This window comes from Tenrec ecaudatus, chromosome 10, assembly GCF_050624435.1.
Source record: "Tenrec ecaudatus isolate mTenEca1 chromosome 10, mTenEca1.hap1, whole genome shotgun sequence".
NCBI lineage: Eukaryota > Metazoa > Chordata > Mammalia > Afrosoricida > Tenrecidae > Tenrec > Tenrec ecaudatus.
The window spans coordinates 131,298,219-131,309,496 of record NC_134539.1 but is presented as its reverse complement, the minus strand read 5'-3'; the positions used below and the strand labels follow the sequence as shown (position 1 = coordinate 131,309,496).

The window sequence follows — 11,278 nt, the reverse complement described above, 5'->3', positions numbered from 1 at the left end:
TGCCAGGGGTCACAGTCTCGGAATCCCCTGGGGGCAGTTCTGCCTTGACCTGTAGGGTCACTGGGAGTCGCTATGTGGGTTTGGTTGTGGTATCAATGGCTCCCACGTTGCCACAGCCCATGGGGCATTTTGTTGGCGTCTCGGGAGTCTTTGGCCGGGTGGACAAGCCCTCCCTCTCCCCCTTCATCTCGGGGACTCCCCTCTCCTGGTTGTCCTTTTACCACTCAGCCATTCATTCCCGCCTTTGATAGATTTACCTGGAATTCCTCAACCCTGAGCCCTTGGCTGTCTCCCTAGACTATCTTGTCCATGCCCACACCGTCTCCATACTTACGGCCCCTGGGTGCCCCCTCCCGTCAGCTTCTCCTCTACCATCCAAAGCCGTGTCATCCCCATGTGAATGTTTCCAAATATCCTCAAACCATTATGTCCACAACTGACTCCACGAACCCCACCTCCCACCCCCAAATCCGGGCCTCTCACTGTCCCTCTCCCTCAGTAGATGCCTCACCATCCTGTCTTACATGCTCTCCCCCCACCCCCTAAAAATTACCCTTGGCATTTTTCCTCTCCCTCACCCCCAATCCTGACACGGTTTCCTTCCTCACTGGACCCCAGTCCTTCCTATTTTATCCCCACTCCCCACCCTCCGAGCCCCAAGAGGTATAGGCCATCACGGGCTTCGTAACTGCTCTGCTTTCTGCCTTGCCCTGTCCAAGCCTTTCTCCGCCAAGGAGACAGGAGGCCTGTTCAGCAATGCAGATCGATCCAGTCACTCCACTGCTTAAAGCACGTCAACATCTTTCATCAAGAACCCGCACTGCTTCCCATGGCTCACAAGGCCCTCCAAGGCCTGCCCACCACCCTCTCCCCACCTCTGGCCTCATCTCCTTCCTGTCTTCCTGAGTTCTTTCCCAGCCCTCCCACCTTCTGCCTCCTTAGCCCAGACTCAGGGCCTTTGCACACACTGCTTCTCCTCCTTCCCCAGCCCCTCTCCAAGTTGCTTCCTTTCGCCCTTCTGTTGCCACTCAAACGTGACTTTCTCAAAGAGCCCCCCCCACCCCGCCCCTTTGAAATACTTACTCATGACCCTTCTCGGAAGAGATGGCCCACATTGACCAGTCTGAGTGCGAGATGAGCGTCTACCTCCCTTTCCAGTCTGAGCAAAACGAGGGCCAGGACCTTGTGGCCCTGTGCCCACCACTGGCTATACCCGGTGCCTAGCAGAATTTGGCAAACCCAAACTCACTGTCCTCGAGTCACTTCCAACTCACAGTGACCCTATAGGACTGGGTAGAACTGCTCCCAGGAGTTTTCGAGACTAATCATCTATGGGAGTCGGAAGCCCCATTTTTCTCCCGTGGAATGGCTGGTGGTCTCGAAGCACCAAGCCTGTGGCTCACAGCCCACCTCGAGTAAGCACTGTGCCACCAGGCTCGGTCAGTAACTGGCAGTCACTTACTAAATACTGGCCAAGCGTGCAACATACCCCCCAAACCAGAGCCCCCAAACCAACCCCCCAAAACAGAGCCCGTTATTGCCAAGGTCATTCTAATGCACGGCGAGGCTGCGTGTTCCAAAGCACAACTGCTCCATAGCTTGACTCGGCTGCTCTCTTTCTGCAAGCAGTTGGTGGGGACTTTTGTGGTGCCATTGGGTGTGGTGGAGGTGGTGGGGGTGTGAACCACCAACCTCAAGATTAGCAATGGAGCACCCGGGCCTCCTAGGGCCCTTCTGTGAGTCACGAAGTACCACGTGCACCGTCCTTTTTCAGGAAGGTGTCCTGGAGTGGGCAGGATTTAAACAGGGCCTTAAAACTTTGGGGACAGCACAGGTCAAACTCTAGAAGCTCGTTTCTCCCGTCAAATAGACAAGGGCTGGGCGACCCTAGCCCGAACGTCCCCGAAGGCCTCCACATTTTCCTCACGGAGGGTCGTCCTGTGCAGAGAGGACGTCCTGTGCAGAGAGGTCGTCCTGTGCTCAGCTCAATTTGCGCACAGACCCAGGTCCTCCCCCTGAAACCTGCAGTTCCCTCTGGGCCCGTCCTGCCTGCAACCCCGCGCGAGGCCATCGGGGGGCGATCGGAGACCAGCCTCACGCTGAAAACCCGCAGGCAGCTCGGTCGGTGCCCAGGCCCGCCCCACGCAGCCTCGCGTCCTCCTTCCCGTCCGCCTCCCGGCCACCACCTCTCCCCCACCCCCATGCTGCGTCGCGGCCTCCTGCTGCCCCTCGTTAGGCCGGGCCTCAAGGCAGGCCCCAGGTAGACTCGGGCTGGCGGGACCCCGCGGCCAGCCAGCCGTCCTAGTGCCAGGCCGGCCCAGCCCTACATGCCTGGCCCTTCCTCCCGCCCCCTCCCGCGCGCCATCCGGTACGGGAGGAGGCCCCCCGCTGTAACGTTCTCCTCCCCGCAGGGCCTGCTCCTCGAGGACAGGGCAGCCAGGAAACCTTCCCTGAACCCCAAGACCTGGCCCAGGGCCTTTCTCCAACGGCACCCGGGGCTGGCTCTGGCCCTGCCCGTTACAGCTGGGACCGTCGTTATTGAGGGCTGCCCCCCAGCGTCCCCACCGCTCCCTGGCTGGGTCCTGATGTCAGGGACTGGCCTGAGCCCCTCGGCGTCCTGAGCGGCTGGTACAGGAGCTGGCCCACAGTGCCTGGAGTGGGGGGTTGAGTGAGGAAAGAGCCCCTTGTCCCTCTCTCTCTGATTCTCTGCCGCTGCCAGTGGGACCACCAGCCTTTCTTGGTCAGGCCAGTGCCCCATCTACCCCACAGTGGGAGCCATTCTGGTTATCTTGGGCATGGGAGAGCCCCTCCATCCCGGTCGCCCTGGGGACGGGTTCGCAAAGGGGAGGGGACAGAGCCTGAAGGCCCATTCTATCCATTCTGTCCATTGTGACCTGCCCTGACCTCACAGGCTTCATCCTTCCCACTGCCGGGTGTGAGAGGTTGGGGGGGAGACTAACCTGGCCCGGAGCCCCCAATGAGCCGCCTCTCCCCAACCCCCCCAAAACACAAGGGGGAGCACAAAGGCCACGCTCTCCCCCGTGGTTCAGACAGGTGGGTCAGGACAGGAGCGGGGTATTCCCGGAAGGGCTAGATGAGGGGGCTGTTAGGTCTGGGAGGAGGGTGGACGTGGACGTGGATGTTCTGCTCTCACCTGCTGGTTCCACCTGTCGGGGCCAGGGGTTGCTCTTCCCGGGACAAGGACCGAAGTGCGACAGTCGCTAGTTCTGTGCCCATGCCCGCTGGAGGAAAGGGCAGCCGTCCTAGTTGCCCCGGATCTGCATCTCAGAGAACCCCTAACCGTCTCATCCACGAGAAGTCCCCTTACTTGCTCCAACATGCCTACAACCCTGTGGACTGGTGAGCGCCTCTCCCACCTCAGCCCTGCCCCCCACGCCCACCCAGACCTTTTGGGCTGCTGACCGATGTCCTTCCCTGCTGCCTCAGGTACCCCTGGGGACAGGAAGCCTTTGAGAAGGCCAAGAGCGAAAACAAGCCCATTTTCCTCTCAGGTAACTTAAAACACCTTCCCTGGGATGTGGGGAGAGGCATGGGGGATGGGGAAGTAGCTTCTGGGTCTCAGGGTCCCCCAGCAAACTAGAGCGCAGGGCCTCTTGGGCCCTGTTGGGCCCTGTGACGCATACTCCCGTTGCTGCCCGGACCCCCCCTGTCCAGTGGGGTACTCCACCTGCCACTGGTGCCACATGATGGAGGAGGAGTCTTTCGAGAACGAGGAGATCGGCCGCCTGCTCAGCGAGGATTTCATCAGCGTGAAGGTGGACAGGGAGGAGCGGCCGGACGTGGACAAGGTGTACATGACCTTCGTGCAGGCGAGTGCCCTCCCACAGGAGCGGTGGAGTGGGGTGGGGTGCCAATGCGGGGCATGCTCACCCCTCGCCCTCTCTCTGCCAGGCCACCAGCAGTGGGGGCGGCTGGCCCATGAGTGTGTGGCTGACTCCCAGCCTCCAGCCCTTTGTGGGGGGCACTTACTTCCCCCCCGAAGATGGTCTGACCCGAGTTGGCTTCCGCACAGTGTTGCTGCGAATACGGGAGCAGGTGGGTATGCGGGGCGTGGGGCGTGGGGATGCGGAGCCTTGCCCATGCTGACCCCCAGGCCTGCTCTGCCTCCTGCAGTGGAAGCAGAACAAGAGTGCCCTGCTGGAGAATAGCCAGAGGGTCACGGCGGCCCTGCTGGCCCGCTCCGAGATCAGCATGGGCGACCGGCAGCTGCCACCCTCCGCTGCCACCATGAACAGCCGCTGCTTCCAGCAGCTGGACGAGGGCTATGATGAAGAGTACGGAGGCTTCGCGGAGGCCCCTAAGTTCCCCACGCCGGGTCAGTGCTCCCTGCCAGGCTCCTTAGCTCCTCCTGCTTCTTGTTCTAGTCACCCACCTTCTTCCTGACTGGTCAGGGGGCTGCCTCGCCCTCGGCTCGTTGGTGGCCTTCTGGTCCGTCCGCCAGCTCAGTGAAAGCTGACGTCTCTGTATGGACGGGCTCAGCAGTGCCCGCCTGGCCCTGGTCCTGTGACTATGACCTGGGCTTTGGTCTTGTCAGTAGAAGAGGTCTGGTAGTGTCGTGATGACCCACTGGGCTGCCAACTGCGAGGTCGGGAGAGAGAGGAGGCTGTCTACTCCCATAAAGAGTGAGAGCGGCGGTTCTCCACCTGTGGGTCGTGACCTCTTTGGGGGTTGAGTGACCCTTTCACAGGGGTTGCCCGATTCATCACAGTAGCGAAATGACAGTGATGAAGTAGCAATGAAAATAATTTTATGGTTGGGGGGGCGTCACCACCACACGAGGAACTGTGTGAGAGGGTGGCAGCATTAGGAAGGTTGAGAACCACTGGGCTAGAGTCTCAGAAACTTGTCCCCGTGAGTCAGTATTTACTGGACGATGGCAGAGAGTTAGGGTTTGTCAGTGACCTCCTGATCCTTTGCTGACCAATTCCCTTTTGACTTCTGGCTGGGGCAGGAACCTAGCCTCTGGGTTGGCCACTCACCTCCTGACCCTCTCAGAGCTCCTAGTCCCCGCCTGGCCAGAGGCCCCAAATTCTCTCACCTGTGTGTTCTCGGCCCTGCAGTGATCCTGAGCTTCCTGTTCTCCTACTGGCTCAGCCATCGACTGACTCAGGACGGTCCTCGGGCCCAGCACATGGCCTTGCATACCCTGAAAATGATGGCCAATGGGGGCATTCGGGACCACGTGGGGCAGGTGAAGAGGACCAGGCATTCCCAGGAGGGGGGGCACCAGGAGGCAAGGGGATGGGGACAGAAGCTGGCATCAGCCCCTGTGTCCCACCTGGCACAGGGCTTTCACCGCTACTCCACGGACCGCCAGTGGCACGTCCCCCACTTTGAGAAGATGCTCTACGACCAGGCTCAACTGGCTGTGGCCTACTCCCAGGCCTTCCAGGTGACTCCTGGCTCACCACCAAGCAAAGCCACCGTTCCACAGCCTGTCCCCTCCCCAGGCCTTTCTTATGACTTCTCTTATTAAACAATGTCAACTCGGAATTTGCTCCCCGACTCCACCCATGACTCAGGCTCCCAGCCCTGCCCTTCCTGAGAGAGCAGACCCTCGGCCCATGTGTCAGGCCCCCTCCCTGACTTCTGTCCACCCTCCTTCCTCCCACTCAGATCTCTGGTGATGAAATCTACGCTGATGTGGCCAGAGGCATCCTGCAGTATGTGTCCCGGAGCCTAAGCCACCGGGTGTGTGTCCACCAGAGGCAGGTGGGCCTGGCTATGGGAGGGATTCCCATCTTAGGGCTGGGGCCAGCCAACTTTCCCCTCCTCCCAGTCTGGAGGCTTCTACAGTGCGGAGGACGCAGACTCGGCCCCCGAGCGGGGCATGCGGCCCAAAGAGGGAGCCTTCTACGTGTGGACGATCAAAGAGGTCCAGCAGCTGCTACCTGAGCCTGTGCAGGGTGCCACTGAGCCACTGACCGCGGGCCAACTCCTCATGAAGCACTATGGGCTCACAGAGGCCGGTAACATCAACCCCAATCAGGTGAGGGCTGGTGAGGACATGGCCCGGCCCAGGAAGCCGGCAGGTGCATGGACTCTCTGAGACCAGGCTGTTCTCTCCAGGACCCCAAGGGGGAGCTGCAGGGCCAGAACGTGCTGACCGTCCGATACTCGCAGGAGCTGACCGCCGCCCGCTTCGGCTTGGATGTGGAGGCCGTACAGACCTTGCTCAGTTCAGGGCTGGAGAAGCTCTTGCAGGCCCGGAAACATCGGCCAAAGCCGCACCTGGACTCCAAGATGCTGGCCGCCTGGAACGGTGGGGTGGCCGAGTCCCAGGCCTGATTGTAGTTACCAAGCTCCTGGGGTGTGCCAGGCACCTGCTAGGTGGTGCCCAGCAGCCTCACTCTGGAGGAGGCGGCTCAGGACCAAAGAGAACTGCCCCGCAGGGTTTCTGGGATTGTCACGGTTGGTTTTCATCTTGGGAGAGGCTGGTGGGTTTCAGCCCCTGCCTTTTGCTTAGCCGTCGAACATGTCACGGCTGTGCCACCAGGGCGCCTTGGCTAGTGGTCGCTCATCCTTTATTCGGCATGTTAGCACTAATGCACAGACGTGCAAACTGGGGTGTAGAGCGTTTCAATGAGGAGCTCGGGAGCAGGAGGGCTGTGCGCCGCCTGAGCGCCTGACACTGGGGTCCACCCTGGGCCCCGCTGCCCCAGAACAGTGTTGGGACTGGCAGACATCTGGAGGGTCTGCACCATGCCAGCTGCCCCCGACCTCTGGTCTCTCCTCCCTCCAGGGCTGATGGTGTCGGGCTACGCAGTGACTGGGGCTGTCCTGGGCATGGAGAAGTTCATCAACTGCGCCATCAGTGGGGCCAAGTTCCTGAAGCGGCACATGTTTGACGTGGCCAGCGGCCGCCTGATGCGGACCTGCTACGCGGGGTCTGGGAGCACGGTGGAGCACAGGTCTGAGTCCAGCAGGCTTGGGGGGGTGGGGAGCTGCCTCTGCCCATGCCCTCTCCTTCCTGAAGCCTCTAGTCCTGTCTCTGCCGGGAGCTTGTCCCCTTCCTGGGTCTGTTGGCTCCCTGCCCTGTAAATGGGCACATGGCTTTTATCTGGGAGTTAAGTGAAGTCAAGCATGTCAAGGGCCCCCTCTGGGGAAGCCCCCCCCCGTCTGTCCTCAGCACCCACAACGTCCCTCCCCGCAGCAACTCGCCCAACTGGGGTTTCCTGGAGGACTACGCCTTCGTGGTGCGGGGCCTGCTCGACCTGTATGAGGCCTCACAGGAGAGTGCGTGGCTCGAGTGGGCGCTGAGGCTGCAGGACACGCAGGACAGGCTCTTCTGGGATTCGAGGGGCGGTGGCTACTTCTGCAGCGAGGCCGAGCTGGAGGCTGGCTTGCCCCTGCGCCTCAAAGACGGTCAGTTGGGAGTGCACGGGGGGTGGGTGAGTGGGGGGGCTGCACCCAGGGGGGAATGCAAGTGCGTGTAGTGTTGAAGAGCAAGCGGTGGGGACAGGGGGTGAGTGGCGGCTGGGCTGTCCTGGGCTCCCCTCCCACCTCCATTTACCACGGGGCTGACTTGGACTTAGTCCCCCTGTGCCCCTGGTTCTCAGCTCCTTCATAGACCAACATGGGGCTGGCATTACGCTCTCCAGCTAGGTGACGGAAGCTTACTGCATCCATGTGTACACTCCACACCGTAACCGGCACGGTCCACATGTCTCAGAGCCAGCCCGGTGTGGTCTCTGCCCTCAGGAAACGTATGGTGTAGTTGGGAACACAATTAGTGCCCAGGAAAGTTTCATGCAAAAATGCCCAAAGTATGGCCCCATAGAGCGGGGTGAGCCCCCTGATTTCCCCAGGGGCATTTAGGCACCGCCCAGTGTGTCTTTACTTGGCTGTTGCTAGTGGCCACTCCCTCTCGTTCAGGGGAAGCCGCTAGGAGTCGCACCGTCTGTCTGTCCACTGCTGTGTCCCCAGGGTCTGGAGCAATCGTGGCACACGTGGCATGCTCAGTGCATATTCGCTGCCCGAGGGGATAAGGGCCTGGAGAGAAGCAACAGAGTGGCCTACTCAGATGGCAGGGAGTCCAGGAAGACCTGGGGCAGGTGGCTCATGGCCGGAGTCCTGACAGGCAGGAAGGAGCCCCAGTGCCCTGGAGGCACTAGAGAGAGTCCTGGTGGAGGGGACAGTGTACGAGAGGCCCGAGGGGCAGAGAGCCTGCGTCCTGCAGGACAAGGGGGTGTGGCGTTGAGGTGAACAGGGCCTGTGGACCATGACAAGGGCTGGACGGCTCTGAGGGCTTTAAGGGGGTTGCGGCCCCATTTGGTGTCGATTCAAGGTCATTCTGTCACTGGGGCTGCTTGGGAAGAGATGGGAGCAGGGGAAATGGGGAGAAGCTGGTGAGGAGGCTGTTACTGGTGTCCAGCCTGGGCAGGTGTTCAAGAGGTGACCAGAGTAGATGTATTGACGGGAGAGGCGGCCAGCTTGGGGTCCATGCTGTGGCAGACCCGGCAGGACTTGTGGATGGATTTGAAGTGGAGGGACATGGTTGATGCCCCTTCTGGCTTGAGTATCCTGACGTGGGGGGATGGAAGTGTCAGCAGAGGGATGAGGCGTTCTGGGACAGGGCGGGGGTGGGGGGTGGATCACCAGTTCGACCCAGGACCAGTGGAGCTAGGCAACAGGTGAGAGAGCAGCACATCAATAACAGGTGGGTCTGGTGTTCACCTCTCAGGCCCAGGGGAGCCATGGGGCTGGGACTTCTCCCGAAGGCCATCCCCCCACCCCCCACCCACTGATTCCCACCGTCACTCCCCACCCCCCATCCCACAGACCAGGACGGCGCAGAGCCCAGCGCTAACTCCGTATCGGCGCACAACCTGCTCCGGCTGCACGGCTTCACGGGCCACAAGGACTGGTTGGACAAATGTGTGTGCCTGCTCACTGCCTTCTCAGACCGCATGCGCCGCGTCCCGGTGGCGCTGCCCGAGATGGTCAGGGCCCTCTCCGCCCACCAGCAGACCCTCAAACAGGTGGGGTAGGGTACGGGCATCAGGGCTGGGAGCCCGGGCGACAGGGCAGTTGGAGTTGCTCTGGAGGATGTGAGAAGGGATGGGTGGGGGGTCCCAGGGCTGCCTGTCCCCAGCCCCAAGAGCTCTGGTGTGAGCAGCTGTGGCAGGTGTGGGGCCATCTGCCAGTGTGTGTGTGCTTGTGTGTCAGAGGCAGGCTCCCTGGGTCAGCCTGGGAGGTGCTCAGCAGGTATGTGTGTGGGGGATGGCAGCCGCCCGCCTGTCCCTGGGCTCCCAGTGTGTGGCGGTTGGGAGCGTGGAATCCCGTGTGTGTTTCTGTGTACCAGTGTACCTGGACCTGTGTGTGGGTGTCTGTATGTATATCCCTACGTGTGGTGCTGCTGGGCGGGGGGTGCAGGACTGTGAGAAAGTCTGTCGGTATGCCTGCCTTTCCAGGGATGTGCTCATGAGTGTTTGTCTCTCTGTGTGTGTCCAGTTTCACCATCGTTGGCTTGTATTTAAATGTTTGGCTGTATATGGATGTCGGGCCCCGTGTGTGGTTGGCACAGGTCTGTGGGAGATCTGCTGCTCTGTGGAACTTTGCACCGCTGCTCTGTTTGGCTCCTTAGCCATGGGCCTCCAAGTCTCTGTTTACCAGTGTTCTGAACCTGCTAACCTTGAGGTCAGCAGTTCAAACCCACCAGCCACCCCTTGGGAGAAAGATGAGGCTTTCTACCCCTGTAAAGAGTTACAGTCTTGGAAACCCACAGGGGCAGTTCTACTGTCTTACAGGGTCGCTATGAATTGGAATCAACTCAATGGCAGTGAGTTTGGTTTGTAGTTTTTTGGTGGTGCTGCCAGGAGCCCTGGTGGCTTAGTTGGGCCACTAACCGCAAAGTTGACAGTTCAAAACCACCAGCTGCCCCTAAGGCGAAACATGAGACTTTCTACCTCCGTAAGGACTTACAGGGGCCTTCTTTGTGAGTTATAATTGACAAGATGGCCGTAAGTTTGGCTTTGAATTTTTTCAGAGGCACTGTCGGAGAAGCCTTGGACTGATAACTGAAAGGTCGGTGGTTCAAACCCACCAGCCGCTCGGAGTAAGAAAGAGGCAGCAATCTACTCCCATAAAGATTTGGAGGCTTAGAAACCGGATGAGTCAGAATCGCCTCAATGGCGGTGGTCTCTGGTTTTTGGGGTGTGTGGGGGATGTTGCCCCTGTGTCCTCCTGTGTATACGCCACCTGCCCGGCGCTTAGTCAGATGAACCCTATCGGCAGTTGGCCTGCAGGATGCCAAGATGAGTCTTCCTCCTCCCCAGGCCTCCTTCCTTGACCTCTGACCTCTCCACTCCAGGCTTTGGGGACCCCATTTAGAGGGGAAAGGGCAGGAGCTGAAAGTCCTGTAGGGTTGAGGGAGGGTGGGGGAGCCCCGATGGACCCACAGCTGGCCTTCAGACACCGTGACCTCTTGTTCCGGCCAGATTGTGATCTGTGGAGACCCCCAGGCTAAGGACACCAAGGCTCTGCTGCAGTGTGTCCACTCTGTCTACGTCCCTAACAAGGTGTGTCCTGACCCTGCCACCACCCTCTGCCTCCCCCGGGCTGTCTCCTCCTTCCCAGGGCCCCACGCTTCCTTCTCTAGCTCTTGCGGAGGCAGGGGGAGAGACAGCCCACCAGTGGACCCCATGGGGTCCCTGCATGCTGCCCTAACCACCTCTGTGCTGCCCTAGGTGCTAATCCTGGCCGATGGTGACCCTTCGAGCTTCATATCCCGCCAGCTGCCCTTCCTGAGCACCCTGCAGCAGCAGGAGAACCAGGCCACAGCCTACGTGTGCGAGAACCAGGCCTACTCCATGCCCATCACTGACCCCTGTGAGCTGCGCAAACTGCTGCTTCAGTGACTGTCTCAGCCTCTGCCTGCTGAGGTGGAAGGTGCTGTTTCCCAACTGACCAGAGACTAGCACCCTGCCAGGGCACAGGCCTCCTCAGCCACCCCGCTGCCACCCCCACAGGTAGCCACATCTCTGGAATAAACCTCATAGTGTCCCAAGGTGAGCTCCGGACTCAGCCTGGCTTGTGCGTGGAGGGGGCCTAGTTCCCACCTGGCAGGCAGCAGCCTTTCTCTGGGAACCCCTCTCTTCTTCCTGAGTCACCACCAGGCCAATCCTGCCCCCTCCTGTGAACACTGCACAGGAATAAAACTCAGGGGTTGGGGACTCAAAAGGAGGATGAGTAGGGCAGAGCTGGGGAGTGGGGGCTGGGAGTAGGGAGTGTTTGGAGTGGAGAAGGGGCAGGGAGA

General features: G+C 60.5%; 1 protein-coding gene across 3 annotated transcripts; it reads left to right on the top strand.

Annotated features, from left to right (window-relative positions):
* The first annotated feature begins 2,176 nt into the window (after positions 1–2,176).
* Positions 2,177–11,021, top strand: SPATA20 (spermatogenesis associated 20). Of its 3 annotated transcripts, none has more exons than XM_075559292.1 (16): positions 2,177–2,368; positions 3,181–3,360; positions 3,448–3,512; positions 3,676–3,830; positions 3,913–4,056; positions 4,135–4,336; positions 5,082–5,212; positions 5,309–5,413; positions 5,638–5,712; positions 5,801–6,010; positions 6,091–6,283; positions 6,764–6,932; positions 7,175–7,386; positions 8,803–9,002; positions 10,461–10,541; positions 10,710–11,021. In XM_075559292.1, exons 1-16 carry the CDS (start codon positions 2,328–2,330, stop codon positions 10,878–10,880), a joined length of 2,334 nt encoding a protein of 777 aa, XP_075415407.1. In that variant the 5' UTR covers positions 2,177–2,327; the 3' UTR covers positions 10,881–11,021. The 3 variants fall into 3 exon arrangements, with proteins under 3 accessions (XP_075415407.1, XP_075415409.1, XP_075415406.1); XM_075559294.1 differs by lacking the exon at positions 2,177–2,368 and adding an exon at positions 2,377–2,628; XM_075559291.1 differs by lacking the exon at positions 2,177–2,368 and adding an exon at positions 2,644–3,054.
* The last annotated feature ends 257 nt before the right edge of the window (positions 11,022–11,278 follow it).

Bases quoted from the DNA above. Each gene is read 5' to 3' on its own strand.
- SPATA20 (XM_075559291.1), top strand. From the start codon at position 2,978: ATGAGCCGCCTCTCCCCAACCCCCCCAAAACACAAGGGGGAGCACAAA. The intron at 6,933-7,174 runs GTCTGAGTCCAG...CCCTCCCCGCAG, and splicing joins GGGAGCACGGTGGAGCACAG to CAACTCGCCCAACTGGGGTT. The intron at 9,003-10,460 runs GTGGGGTAGGGT...TGTTCCGGCCAG, and splicing joins ACCAGCAGACCCTCAAACAG to ATTGTGATCTGTGGAGACCC.